The 15454-nt window shown below is 43.8% G+C and overlaps 2 protein-coding genes across 2 annotated transcripts; one reads left to right on the forward strand and one right to left on the reverse strand.

The window, feature by feature from the left end:
• Nucleotides 1-3396: 3396 nt before the first annotated feature.
• LOC311131887 (testis-specific serine/threonine-protein kinase 5-like) lies at nt 3397-10469 on the forward strand (the record flags this gene model as incomplete). The annotated part of the gene is made up of 8 exons (XM_084165006.1): nt 3397-3603; nt 3862-3969; nt 4298-4500; nt 6237-6292; nt 6412-6544; nt 7022-7137; nt 7614-7793; nt 10063-10469. 8 exons carry the CDS (start codon nt 3397-3399, stop codon nt 10467-10469), a joined length of 1410 nt encoding a protein of 469 aa, XP_084021132.1.
• Nucleotides 10470-10586: 117 nt separating this feature from the next.
• Nucleotides 10587-15330, reverse strand: hgh1 (HGH1 homolog). The gene is made up of 7 exons (XM_084164872.1): nt 15284-15330; nt 14211-14861; nt 13787-13887; nt 13508-13606; nt 12577-12668; nt 12274-12396; nt 10587-10995 (listed from the first exon to the last, which is right to left on the reverse strand). The coding sequence occupies exons 2-7, from the start codon at nt 14750-14752 to the stop codon at nt 10810-10812; spliced, it is 1143 nt and encodes a 380-aa protein (XP_084020998.1). The 5' UTR covers nt 14753-14861; nt 15284-15330; the 3' UTR covers nt 10587-10809.
• Between the last annotated feature and the right edge of the window lie 124 nt (nt 15331-15454).

Genomic DNA, 15454 nt, shown 5'->3' on the forward strand with positions numbered 1-15454 from the left:
AAGGTTTCACATTCGTTCGGAGAGCATTAACTTTCAGGTGATGGTAAATCTACTATTAGCGGATCAGAGCCCGCCATCGAACACAGGCACCAAGATTTACTTCCTGGTCATCAGTTTCAACAATTAAGGCTCCCAGGGTATTATTAACTACAGTAGAAAGTGTAATCCTGCAGGAGCCAAGAGAAATAGGAGGTGTGGAGAGCAATAGTGAAAGGAGAGTAATGCAACGTGTTGCGGCTCTCCTTCCTTGTCTATGGTTGCGTCTCAATTGGCACGCTACAGGCCCTGGTCAAAAGTAGTGCACTGTACAGTGCATTCGGAAAGTATTCAGACCCCTTCCCTTTTCCCACATTTTGTTACATTACAGCCTTATTCTAAAATTGATTAAATTAATTGTTTTCCTCATCAATCTACACACAGTACCCCATAATGACAAAGTGAAAACAGGTTTTTAGAAAAACAGAAATACCTTATTTACATAAGTATTCAGACCCTTTGCTATGAGACTCAAAATTGAGCTCAGGTGCATCCTGTTTCCATTGATCATCCTTGAGATGTTTCTACAACTTGATTGGAGTCCACCTGTGGTAAATTCAATTGATTGGACATGATTTGGAAATCCACACACCTGTCTATATAAGGTCCCACAGTTGACAGTGCATGTCAGAGCAAAAACCAAGCCATGAGGTCGAAGGAATTGTCCGTAGAGCTCCGAGACAGGATTGTGCCAAGGCACAGATCTGGGGAAGGGTATCAATATAGCAAATGTCTGCAGCTTTGAAGGTCCCCAAGAACACAGTGACCTCCATCATTCTTCAATGGAAGAAGTTTGGAACCACCAAGACTCTTCCTAGAGTTGGCCGCACGGCCAAACTGAGCAATCGGGGGAGAAGGGCCTTAGCCAGGTAGGTGACCAAGAACCCGATGGTCAATCTGACAGAGCTCCAGAGTTCCTCTGTGGAGATAGGAGAACCTTCCAGAAGGACAACCATCTCTGCAGCACTCCACCAATCAGGCCTTTATGGTCGAGTGGCCAGACGGATGCCACTCCTCAGTGAAAGGCACATGACAGCCCGCTTGGAGTTTGCCAAAAGGCAGCTAAAGGACTCTCAGACCATGAGAAACAAGATTCTCTGGTCTGATGAAACCAAGATTGAACTCTTTGGCCTGAATGCCAAGCGTCACATATGGAGAAAACTTGGCACCATCCCTACGGTGAAGCATGGTGATGGCAGCATCATGCTGTGAGGATGTTTTTCAGCGGCAGGGACTGGGAGATCGAGGGAAAGATGAACGGAGCAAAGTACAGAGAGATCCTTGATGAAAACCTGCTCCAGAGCGCTCAGGACAATGATGCTAAGCACACAACCAAGACAACGCAGGAGTGACTTCGGGAAAGTCTCTGAATGTCCTTGAGTGGCCCAGCCAGAGCCCGGACTTGAACCCGATCGAACATCTCTGGGGAGACCTGCAAATAGCTGTGCAGCAACGCTCCCCATCCAACCTGACAGAGCTTGAGAGGATATGCAGAGAGGAATGGGAGAAACTCCCCAAAACAGGTGTGCCAAGCTTGTAGCATCATACCCAAGAAGACTCGATGCTGTAACCGCTGCCAAAGGTCCTTCAACAAAGTACTAAGTAAAGGGTCTGAATACTTATGTAAATGTGATGTTTCAGTAAATTTGCAAAAATGTATAACAACCTGTTTTTACTTTGTCATTATGGGGTATTGTGTGTAGATTGATGAGGGACTTTTTCTTTTTTAAATACATTTTAGAATAAGGCTGTAACAAAACAAAATGTGGAAAGAGTTGAGGGGTCTGAATACTTTCCGAATGCATTGTATAGGGAATAGGGTGCCATTTGGGACGAACCCTACCTCCTACGTTCTTCCGGATGAGACCCTAGTAGGATTGAGGTGTGCAGAGTCCTCTGGTAGTCAGGCAAAGCCCTAGTGGAAATATCAAATGTTTTTACCATGATAGGGGCCATATTTAGAGTACTTCAGAGATGAAGGACAGCAATATAGACCTTTGAGATAGATTCCATGAACCTGGAGAATGTGCTGAAATTATTCAAACTAACATCTTAAGTGAAATGTTTTTTTCCTTCAAGCTTGCAGCTGGGGGCAGGCAAATACATACCAGTAAGATAAAATCCCTTCATAGATGTCCACAAGAGGGTGACATATCACAACCTATGGCTACAAACAGTCTCCTTGTAAGTCAGTGAATGTTATTGCGAGCAGTCAAAAAATAGAAAGAAATGTGTATTGTAGATATCATAGAAGTTCAAAAATAGTATAGTGCCTTTGCAAAGGCAGGTTAAATAAATACAATCTGAGAGCGAGAGAGTTTGTTGAGTGGAATCCTCACCTCAGTTTCTTTTCCATTTTACTTGCCAGGCCGTATGCACATCAGTATTCATCTAAGCAGTTATACAAAAGAAAAGGCTAATGCATTACGGCCCCAGCATCACTTAAGCCAGAACAACCATCTCTCCTTGGCCCAAGTATGCGGTGCTGAAACTAAATTGGCCTGGATGGTGAACCATGAGCTATTGATATATCACTTACACATATGAAGTGTCTCTTCCTCAAGCTGGTCTCGCCAGCAGGAATAACTAAGTCAATTTAATAGACTCCTTCATTGTTTTCAGCCCTGTATTAATCTGGGCCAGGGCCATGGGTGATGTCCCAAATGGCACCTTATTCCCTATATAGTGCACTTCGTTTGACTAAAACCCTATGGCCCCTGGATAAAAGTAGTGCACTAAAAAGGGAATAGGGTGCCATTTGGGACATGGCCCATGTTTTCCTATTGTCATGCATTCCTAATGAGCTGGTCTCACAAGTCATCCCTCGCCCCTTTGGCCAGACTTGTCTAAGTTTGATTAATACAATGTTAAATCATCCCTCTATTTAGCTCAACTTTGGCTTAGAGAATGAGATGATTCGTGGAAGGAAAATATGTGGAGTTGTGAAGCACTGAATGCACTGTTATAGCCTGACTAAATAACTACAGTACCGCAGCTAGAGCAAGGAATTATGAGCTACAAAATATTACACTCCAGCATGTAACAGTGGAACAATGGATTATCAGCAAAGGGTTCCATTCCATTCATGTTAAAGCAAAGAGAACCCCCCTCAAAATTATATTTTAGAATTTGTTTGTACTGTATCATTCATGTCGCCATGGAGAAGGTTCCAAATGCATTGTCATCATTTCAGCCAGTTCACACCTTTAGTGTGGGCATGATTATAGCTAAATATTACAAAGATTAATATCAAATATCTGTCATGCATAAAATCATTTGATAGGGAGCATAATCTGAGATGCACAGGAAAAGAGATTCAGCCACTAGGAGAGGAAGTGGATTGAAGTTATATACTTTAGTATGAGTGCAACTGGCACGAGAGTAGAGGACTCTGGGAAGTCGCTTCATGAGTGGACCATAGAGTGTCGAGAGAATGGCTACCTTCTCTCTGGCAAGAAGATTGGGACAGGTGCTTTCTCCAAGGTCTACCTGGGGTACGCTACCCCAAATAAGATCAGCAAGAACTACAAGCTGGCCAATGACCTGAGGAGCAAGATCCACAACATGGTAAAGTACAGTTTTTCTGCCACATCTTTACCATGGTAAATCATTTTAAAAGAATTTCTCAACTTCATTTAATGAGCATAACATGTAGATACTTACTTATTAGTTTTTTTATAGCCAGACCTTATATTTGCTGGACATATTTTAAAACAATAGTATCTAGCTAAGACTAGCACTGAAGTGACACTTTAATAACCTTGTTGTATTTTTTGTGAATTGTGTGGATGAGGACGTTCACCCCTACAACCATAAATTGTTCAGGTGGCCATCAAAATCATCTCTATCAATGAGGCTCCCCCAGAATACTCCAAGAAATTCCTACACAGAGAGATATATGCTCTGAACGCCACGTACAGACACCCAGGGGTGGTGAGGGTTGTTAGGGTACAAACACCAAACACTTGAGTTCAGATTGATATAGGCTAAACATATAGGGCTAGTTTCCCAGACACAGACTAAGACTAGTCCTAGAATAAAAAGCACCTCTGTTGAACATGCCCTTTAGTCCAGGAATAGGCCTAATCTGGGTCTGGGAAACTGGCCCTTAGACACCTAAATGGTTTTGCAGGAAAGGTTTGATGTGATGTGATGTCAAGCATGCACCTGCATCCAGAGTCACTGGATGCGTGTACCATAGAAATAGAATCATTAGGTAAATAGATTATATTTATGTGGTGTACACTCTACTTTTGAACAGGTCCAGCTGTATGACATGTTCCGTTCACTGAAGCGGTTCTATCTGATTCTGGAGCTGGCTCTGAGCGGAGACCTTCTAGAACACATCAACGCCGTGTCCCATAGCAAGGGCAGCCCGGGCCTCAGTGAAGAGGAGGCTCGCAGGCTCTTCAAACAGATAGTCAACGCCATCATGCACTGTCACAACAACCACATAGTACACAGGTAACACCTCACTGTCTGCCATAACAACCACATAGTACACAGGTAACACCTCACTGTCTGCCATAACAACCACATAGTACACAGGTAACACTTCACTGCCATAACAACCACATAGTACATAGGTAACACCTCACTGCCATAACCACATAGTAAATGGGTAACAACTCACTGCCATAACAACCACATAGTAAACAGGTAACACCCTACTGTCTGCCATAACAACCACATAGAACACAGGTAACACCTCACTGTCTGCCATAACAACCACATAGAACACAAGTAACATCTCACTGCCATAACAACCACATAGTACACAGGTAACACTTAACTGTCTGCCATAACAACCACAAAGAACACAGGTAACACAACACTGTCTGCCATAACAACCACATAGAACACAAGTAACACCTCACTGCCATAACAACCACATAGTAAACAGGTAACACCTCACTGCCATAACAACCACATAGTACACAGGTAACACCTCACTGCCATAACAACCACATAGTACACAGGTAACACCTCACTGCCATAACCACATAGTAAACAGGTAACACATCACTGCCATAACAACCACATAGTACACAGGTAACACCTCACTGCCATAACCACATAGTAAATGGGTAACACCTCACTGCCATAACAACCACATAGTAAACAGGTAACACCCTACTGTCTGCCATAACAACCACATAGAACACAGGTAACACCTCACTATCTGCCATAACAACCACATAGAACACAAGTAACATCTCACTGCCATAACAACCACATAGTACACAGGTAACACTTAACTGTCTGCCATAACAACCACAAAGAACACAGGTAACACCTCACTGTCTGCCATAACAACCACATAGAACACAAGTAACATCTCACTGCCATAACAACCACATAGTACACAGGTAACACTTAACTGTCTGCCATAACAACCACAAAGAACACAGGTAACACCTCACTGTCTGCCATAACAACCACATAGAACAAAAGTAACACCTCACTGCCATAACAACCACATAGTAAACAGGTAACACCTCACTGCCATAACAACCACATAGAACACAGGTAACACCTCACTGCCATAACCACATAGTAAACGGGTAACACCTCACTGCCATAACAACCACATAGTACACAGGTAACACCTCACTGCCATAACCACATAGTAAATGGGTAACACCTCACTGCCATAACAATCACATAGTAAACAGGTAACACCTCACTGCCATAACAACCACATAGTAAACAGGTAACACCTCACTGCCATAACAACCACATAGTAAACAGGTAACACCTCACTGTCTGCCATAACAACCACATAGTACACAGGTAACACCTCACTGCCATAACAACCACATAGTAAACAGGTACCACCTCACTGCCATAACAACCACATAGTAAACAGGTAACACCTCACTGCCATAACAACCACATAGAACACAGGTAACTCCCCACTGTCTGCCATAACAACCACATAGTACACAGGTAACACCTCACTGCTGTTGCTGCAACCATCTGATTCTATATCTGCAACAATCACAGGTAATGTTGAGTAAAACCACAACAACCACATAGTGCATGACTGCTACAACAATCACATATTGTAGTTTACAGGTAATACCACAGCAACCAAACACAGGTAATCAAGCACTGCTGCTGCCTGCCACACCCACATTAGTCACAGGTAATGTCAATATTTCTTGCAGTCACCATGACAATGTCCTTTTCCTTTTCAGAGACCTGAAATGTGAAAACATACTATTGGACAAGCAAGGATTTGTGAAATTGACTGGTAAAATAACTATGTACTCCGATAACCACCTCAGCAGACAGGTTTTTTTACCCAGCCTAAACCATGTGCATCGCTGACTCTGTGTGTACTCTATGGTGTTTGTGTGCTGTGCCTGGCAGACTTTGGCTTTGCCAACCACTACACAGACAGGAGTGTTCTGATGAACACCTTCTGTGGATCCGTGGCCTACACTGCCCCAGAGATCCTACTGTCTCGCAAATACAATGGAGAACAAGCTGACCTGTGGAGCCTGTGAGTCATCAGACAGCGATTCCATCCAAAATGGCACCCTATTCCCTATTTAGTGCTCTACTTTTGACCATGGGCCCTGGTATAAAATAGTGCACTATATGGAATAGGGGGTAATCTAGGACACAACATCAACACGTCTCACACTTCATTAAATAGCTATGAGAGTATCATTCCGCAACTTCTACAGAACAACTTTTCTCATTAGTCCCAGTGCACCTGCATACTAGTTGCTTACTGTATATATTGACAGTCCTGTTATTACATTTACATTTTAGTCATTTAGCAGACGCTCTTATCCAGAGCGACTTACAGTTAGTGAGTGCATACATTTTCATACTGGCCCCCCGTGGGAAACGAACCCACGGGGGGGTTATCAATAAATAACACTGTCAAGGGGGCATCACATTTACACAACTGTGTTTTCTGGCTTCTGCTTACTGGAAGTTAGTTGGCCATGTCTTTTCTCTCCATGTCCAGAGGGGTGATTCTGTATGCCATGATCACAGGGAAGCTGCCCTACCATGAGAAGCACCCCCGCAAACTGGTCCAACTCATCAAGAAAGAGCTGCCGTTCCACCACCCAGTTTCTTCAGGTATTCTGCCAGAAATCAACAGGGGCCATAGTCATAAAGCATCTCAGAGTAGGAGTGTTGATCTAGGATCAGGTCCCCAGTGTCTATGTAATCTTATTCATTAAAGATTTAGAAAGCAAAACTGATCCTAGAACAGCACTCCCACTTTGAGATGCTTTGTGGATACGGGCCATGGTCTGTAAAATGTGTATATACACTTCTCTCTCCATCTCAACACTATGTTTGCCTTGGAAAGAAAGCGTACCCAAACGCATTTCAGCCCAGCAAAAAAAAAAAAAGATGCCTTCATCAATTACTGAAATGAGCATCTGTATGATTATTATAGAACGGTGGTGATGCAAAGTGGATTTTTATTTTTGTTGGATGTGGGCCCGGTCTTTACTTGTTGACATGTAAATTAATTTAAAGTCAATAAAAATAATTTTCACATAAAAAGCTCCAGTCCTAATGTTCCCTGGCTGTCTGTGCCCCTCCAGGCTGCCAGGACCTGACTAAGAAGCTGTTAGAGTGGCAGCCCACCGCCCGCCTGCCCCTGGACCAGGTTAACAAACACCAGTGGTTGATGCCCTCCATGACTGGCCTGCTCTACAAGCTCCGTGCCACCAAGAGCGACATCGCCCATAAGAACAAAGCCTTGGACAAGAAGCTTAAAGACCGTGATATGTTCCCTCTGTCACTCCATAAATGGCACCCTATTTTCTATATAGTGCATTACTTCCCTATTGCCTCTGGTCAAAGGTAGTGCACTATATAGGGAATAGGGTGCCATTTGGAATAGACTCTTGGTCTTAGTCTGGTTCTTTCAAGCAAGTTAACAGCATAATTTTTTAGATGGCATTACATTTTTGTAAAGAACTGTTATACATCATGTAAGGTGGATATCTAGAAGTACAGTGGGGAAAAAAGTATTTAGTCAGCCACCAATTGTGCAAGTTCTCCCACTTAAAAAGATGAGAGAGGCCTGTAATTTTCATCATAGGTACACGTCAACTATGACAGACAAAATGAGGAAAAAAAATCCAGAAAATCACATTGTAGGATTTTTAATGAATTTATTTGCAAATTATGGTGGAAAATAAGTATTTGGTCAATAACAAAAGTTTCTTAATACTTTGTTATATACCCTTTGTTGGCAATGACAGAGGTCAAACGTTTTCTGTAAGTCTTCACAAGGTTTTCACACACTGTTGCTGGTATTTTGGCCCATTCCTCCATGCAGATCTCCTCTAGAGCAGTGATGTTTTGGGGCTGTCGCTGGGCAACACGGACTTTCAACTCCCTCCAAAGATTTTCTATCGGGTTGAGATCTGGAGACTGGCTAGGCCACTCCAGGACCTTGAAATGCTTCTTACGAAGCCACTCCTTCGTTGCCCGGGCGGTGTGTTTGGGATCATTGTCATGCTGAAAGACCCAGCCACGTTTAATCTTCAATGCCCTTGCTGATGGAAGGAGGTTTTCACTCAAAATCTCACGATACATGGCCCCATTCATTCTTTCCTTTACACGGATCAGTCGTCCTGGTCCCTTTGCAGAAAAACAGCCCCAAAGCATGATGTTTCCACCCCCATGCTTCACAGTAGGTATGGTGTTCTTTGGATGCAACTCAGCATTCTCTGTCCTCCAAACACGACGAGTTGAGTTTTTACCAAAAAGTTCTATTTTGGTTTCATCTGACCATATGACATTCTCCCAATCCTCTTCTGGATCATCCAAATGCACTCTAGCAAACTTCAGACGGGCCTGGACATGTACTGGCTTAAGCAGGGGGACATGTCTGGCACTGCAGGATTTGAGTCCCTGGCGGCGTAGTGTGTTACTGATGGTAGGCTTTGTTACTTTGGTCCCAGCTCTCTGCAGGTCATTCACTAGGTCCCCCCGTGTGGTTCTGGGATTTTTGTTCACCGTTCTTGTGATCATTTTGACCCCACGGGGTGAGATCTTGCATGGAGCCCCAGATTGAGGGAGATTATCAGTGGTCTTGTATGTCTTCCATTTCCTAATAATTGCTCCCACAGTTGATTTCTTCAAACCAAGCTGCTTACCTATTGCAGATTCAGTCTTCCCAGCCTGGTGCAGGTCTACAATTTTGTTTCTGGTGTCCTTTGACAGCTCTTTGGTCTTGGCCATAGTGGATTTTGGAGTGTGACTGTTTGAGGTTGTGGACAGGTGTCTTTTATACTGATAACAAGTTCAAACAGGTGCCATTAATACAGGTAACGAGTGGAGGACAGAGGAGCCTCTTAAAGAAGAAGTTACAGGTCTGTGAGAGCCAGAAATCTTGCTTGTTTGTAGGTGACCAAATACTTATTTTCCACCATAATTTGCAAATAAATTCATTAAAAATCCTACAATGTGATTTTCTGGATTTTTTTTTTTTCTTCTCATTTTGTCTGTCATAGTTGACGTGTACCTATGATGAAAATTACAGGCCTCTCTCATCTTTTTAAGTGGGAGAACTTGCACAATTGGTGGCTGACTAAATACTTTTTTTCCCCACTGTATGTGAAATACTACTACTGCTGTCCTTTGTCTATATAAACCAGCTTCAGCAGGTAGCCTAGCAGTTAAGAGCATGGGCCAGTAACCGAAAGGTCGCTGGTATGAATGCCCGAGCCGACTAGGAGAAAAATCTGTCGTTGTGCTCTTGAGCAAGGCACTTAACCCTAATTGCTCATGTAAGTCGCTCTGGATAAGAGTCTTCGAAATGAGGGCTTCCCAAACTCGGTCCTGGGGCCCCCCATAGGTGCACGTTTTGGTCAAATAACCAACTCCATCATCAGCATGCTTTGATTATTTGAATCAGCTGTGTAGTGCTAGCGCAAAAAATGTGAACGGGGGCCCATGACAGGGTTTGGGAAACCCTGTTCTAAATAACTAAAATGTTAAACGTTATAAACTCATTCTACCTGGCATGTTGAAATACAGAGCCGACTGGATGTGTAACAGGCCCCTCCTGCCACTCGGGCCCTGGTAACCCCACCCATTCATCCTTCAGCCACACCAGCCTGCCTGAGAGGCCCCACCGAACTGTAGTGGCCACCCACTACCGCCCCGGGGCCAGCAGCGCAGGCTGCCATCGCCGTGAACCGCCACAGGAGAAGAGAGAGGAGCCGCCCTGCCCCAAGCCCCCCTTGGTGTCCCCCTGTCGGCTCCTGATGAGACCCACCCAAAGCCAGAGCACCAACCGTCTCTTCGTGACCCGGCCCCGGCTGCCCTTTGCCCCAAAGCCCTTCCATAACCTCCCCAACTTCCGGAAGCCTGGCTCGGCCAACAGGCAGCTGCATAGCCCCTCAGGCAAGCTGACAGCAGCAGCACCCCCAAGCACCTTCTGAGGATTTCTACTCCTGGGTACTAGCCTAGGAGGCTGCTAACCATGGACTCTGTCCATTAGGGACTGAAACATTTTGAGATTCATACAGAAAACAAATCAAGGACATACTCCTTTCGTTACAAATAAAATTACATTATTTTAATCGAGTTAAGACTTTGTGGTGTGAAATTACATGGTGTGAAAATACAACTGGTTTCAGATTGTACACAGTCCTTCAGAGTCCTGATTTCATGCAGTTTGTTGTTGTGATGGCAAGAATTTTCTGTTAATTCCAGTTAGCAGTTGGTTTGGTTCTATTGTTCAGACAGTTGATCAGTTTAAATGTAGAAAAGACCTCCTTGCTACATCATCCTCACTATGCCAGCACACTGCTGGGGCTTATCTGGATTTAACAGATCTTCCTGGTCCTTCTCCAACTGCTCCTGCTCCTTGGCATCCATGTCTTTGAGCTTCACCTCCACGTCCTCAGGAATCTCCACCTCCAACAGGTTCTCCATGCCTGGCTCTGGCTCGTCCCCGATCAGCACCTGGCAGAGAGAGGTGCATACACACACACGTCAATGCTGGTGACACACACGCACACATTAAAAAAGGCTTGACCCCAACTCTCAGTTGAATGCTACATTGGCATTAAGAACTTTCTATCCAGCATTTTGGCTACTTTAAGTGAAAAACAGTAGAGACCAAAATATTCCAATGACATCCTCAACATTACCGCAGACTGTAATTGACAACGAATTAGCCCAAGAAATGTCAGAATGGCATCGGGACGAGCTCAAAACAATTTAAGAAAAACTTAGTGTGCCCCCCAAAAAAAGAGGCTTTAAGCAATATGATAAAACGTTAAAGCCTTGTTATCCACAAGATTCAGCATAAAAAGCCCATTAGTCTTGGATAAATATCACGCTCGGATTTCAACTCGCTAGATTTTGATGTTTTATGACAGTGATTAAACTGGCTGGGTAGCTAAAGACTGAACTCGTGCCTCTGGACCACAGTTCAAAAGGGATCTCCGAGCCGTTATGGAGTGTATCAGGGGGTTTTATGCGAGACCGAGTGACATCTTTTCCACTCGGTCGTTCCCCACTACAAGACTGCCACCGCAGTGCAGAGCAGGCACTAGGCAGGAACGGAACAGTGGAAGGTTTTTCCAGCCAATCAGAACATCCTGTCTGCGTCCCTAATGGCATCCTATTCCCTGTGTAGTGCACTACTTTTGACCAGGGCACATAGGACCCCATACTATGTAGGGAATAGGGTGCCATTTGGAACGTAGACTCTGTTTTCTTAAACCCGCCGATGCTGTAAATTTCAGCACTCAGAATATTGAAATGTCATGAGATTCATTGGCGTCATCGACTGAGGTGACTTACCAAGCACAACAAGAAGTCATGAAAAGAAAATAGCTGTTCTCGTGCAATTCCTGAATGTAACTGTTACCAAGGTGCAGTGGAGGGTAAACTCAAGTAAACACAGTTTACTCCATTTATTTTTGTTGCCCAACAGTTCACCCACCTTTTGCTGAAAAATGCATTGAAAGTATGGAAGCGTTACTTTTTTTCACTGCGACCACCGATCAGAGATACCCACATATTTTTTTTACCACTACATCACTGCCAAGGTGCCATGTTGACAGCTGGGGAACCCCAGCTCTGGACTTGGTTGTGAATAACACCACCAGTAGGTCACCATGAGGTTGCTCTGTATTGATTTACTAGGTTAAACCTAAACCATAGGTCTGTTTTTTAAATCTTAGTACAAACAAAAAACATTCAATTACTGTAAGTTATATATTCATAGTTTACCTGTATAAGCTTCTCACAAGCAGCAGCCACGTGAGGTTCCTTTTCCCAGTTGTGGAACTCCCTCATGATGGCGTAGACGTTCTTGGCCTTCAGAATCTGCCGACCCACTTTGGTAGCTGTCAGCTGGGTGCAAAAGAGACACACATAAAGTAGGCGTATTTCCAGCAAGCAAACAGTTTTTTTGTTGTTGTTGTTATAAACAGTTTGGATTATATAGAGAAACAGAGCATTACTGGTTTAGTGATACAGACGGTTAAGTGTTGGTGGAAGCATGGCATGGTATTGACTCCAGGTGACACCAACCAGTATCATAGTCTCAATGAGCATCTTGCGAATGTCGGGATCCTCCTCTCTTTTCTTGTCCTCTGGTAAGTACTGGAGATCGACGGGTAACCCTTCATTGAATAAGAACAAAGTACCATCAGTACTAGGCTATATTTTCAATGCAGATATCTTGATGAAGTACAGTAGCAATACATCTCAAAAGTTTGGGGTCACTTAGAAATGTCCTTGTTTTTGAAAGAAAAGCAATTTTCTTGTCCAATAAAATAACATCAAATTGATCAGAAATACAGTGTAGACATTGTTAATTTTGTAAATGGCTATTCTAGCTGGAAACAGCTGATTTTTAATGGAATATCTACATAGGCGTACATAGGGCCATTATCAGCAACCATCAGTCCTGTGTTCCAATGATACGTTGTGTTTGCTAATCCAAGTTTAGCATTTTAAAAAGGCTAATTGATCATTAGAAAATTTGGCAATTATGTTAGCACAGCTGAAAACTGTTGTGCTGATTAAAGAAGCAATAAAACTGGCCTTCTTGAGCCTAGTTGAGTATCTGGAGCATCAGGAATTGTGGGTTCAATTACAGGCTCAAAATGGCCAGAAACAAATAACTTTCTTCTGAAACTCATCAGTCTATTCTTGTTCTGAGAAATTAAGGCTATTCCATGTGAGAAATTGCCAAGAAACTGAAGATCTCGTATAACGCTGTGTACTACTCCCTTCACAGAACAGCGCAAACTGGCTCTAACCAGAATAGAAAGAGGAGTGGGAGGCCCCGGAGCACAACTGAGCAAGAGGACAAATACATTAGAGTGTCTAGTTTGAAAAACAGACGCCTCACAGGTCCTCAACTGGCAGCTGTACCCACTTAGGCTGGGGGGATCGTATATGTGCTGAGGGCGGGTGGTTAAACCGCAAGGTCACTCAGACAGGAACAATGATTTACCTTCATTCTCCTCGTCAGACAGTTCCTCAGGCCCAGCGAGAGGCAGCAACAGGAAAGGCAGAATGTCCACCGCATCACTCAGCAACCACTCATGATGAGCTGGGGAAAATCATAAAATATCAAAAATCAGGAAATATTTTCTATAAACTTTCTTGGAAACAATGGGAAGATCTTAATTGGTTACTCCTCTACTCAATTCAACATAAAACGGGCATGAACTATGAAGGTTAAAACTGACTGTCGTACAGCTATTAAGATGCGTGTGTCTTCCTCCCTTACCATGATCAAAGCAACAATTTCTCAGAGTGCCAATGACTCCCCCTCGTCTGATTGTTGAGGCCTCGTATTGGGTGTAGGGAAGGAGTCTCTGCACTACACACCTGTGGGACATTAAAAAACACACACACAGTGAATGGTCTTCCATAGATAACATGCTGGATAATTAGCAAAAGAAAGGAAGCACTTCTTATGGGGCAGAAAAAGAAAGCACCAGGGCTCATATGCATAAAGCATCTCAGAATAGGAGTGTTGCTGATCTACCATCAGTTTGTCTTCTAAATCATAATAGACGCTTTGTGAATACAGGACCGGTTTTACAGCTCTTCAGGCCTGTATCGCATTGGTGTTACTGGATTATGAGAGAAGTCAAAGACATAGCCTAGCCTCGACCTGGATCTCATGAGCTAACCACCCAGCCACTGACCTCTCCTTATCCAGGATAAAGTGTCTGGTCTCGGGCAGCTGTGTGAGGTTGGAGAGGAGGGGGCCCAGGTAATGGAGCGACGCCTGCTTGTTGTAGCCCTCAGTGCAGAAGATCTCCACTATCTGCGCCAAACCCATCTCCTGCTCCTGCATAGCCTTAAACACCTCTTTACACGTCTTCACGTGCCGCGACAGGTTAGTGAGGATCGTACAGATACGGTCCGCAAACATAAATTCTGGGTCCAGGAGGTTTTTAAACAACATAGGGAGGAAGTCAGAGTCTTTGACCAGCGGTTGGTGCATGGTCTCGTCAGCCGAGAGGTTGATGAGAGAGTGGTAACAGTCTTTGACGATAGCGATGGAGGGGTCAGTGGTGAGGGTCACCAAGGCCTTAAGGAAGTCAGGTTTTGTCTGTAGGTAGCGACAGCCGTCCCTGTTGCCAGAGAGGCCCAGGATGTACTCAGTAGCATGGCCCTTGACGTCTGGCCTGGTGTCCACCGTGAGGAAGGACAGCAGCTCTTTTGCCTCTACCTCACTCAGCATGTTGGTGGACAGTCAATGTGCGTTGGTCAGTAGAAATATTGTAATCCAAATCTTAACAAATCCAAAAGTTGACAGACACAGGGTTACAGTTCATCACCTGTAAAGATATCTACAAAGAGAGAGAGGAAAATGAGAAGCAATAATAGCTAACTAGATACAATGTAGCTAGCTACAACACAACATAAACATACAAGACAGTTGCGAGGAGCATCCAAAACAAGACCCCAGCAAGCTGACACTACATAGCTATGGTGAATATAAATGACAAAGTCCGTAAAGAAAGTGTCTTTAAACTCATGCTGTCACGGCATGATCATCACTTTGAGTCATTTCGATCGTGGTAGCTAGTTAGTCGGTCGAAATTAGGATAAAGTTAGCTAGGTTCTATCTCAGGCGATATAAAACCACCCGACTTACTTGAATGTTAAAAATATATAAAACAACCTAGCTAGCTAGATAAATATTTCTGTACCAAAAAAAAAACCGATCGTGCGGTTCTGTAAAGTTGATCAAATGTTGAAGCACACTCACCTCATCCTCATGGGCCTTTCCATGCTGATAAATACGTACTTCCGTATTTTGAAATGGCATTTTACAGCTCCAATAGGATTACGGATAACAGACATATACCCGCCATCAAAAGTAATCCTTAATTCTGATTGGGTTTTACTTCCTCAGCAGCCTTCGATTGGTAGAAAGGTG

Source organism: Coregonus lavaretus, assembly GCF_964263955.1.
Source record: "Coregonus lavaretus genome assembly, chromosome: 7".
Taxonomy (NCBI): domain Eukaryota; kingdom Metazoa; phylum Chordata; class Actinopteri; order Salmoniformes; family Salmonidae; genus Coregonus; species Coregonus lavaretus.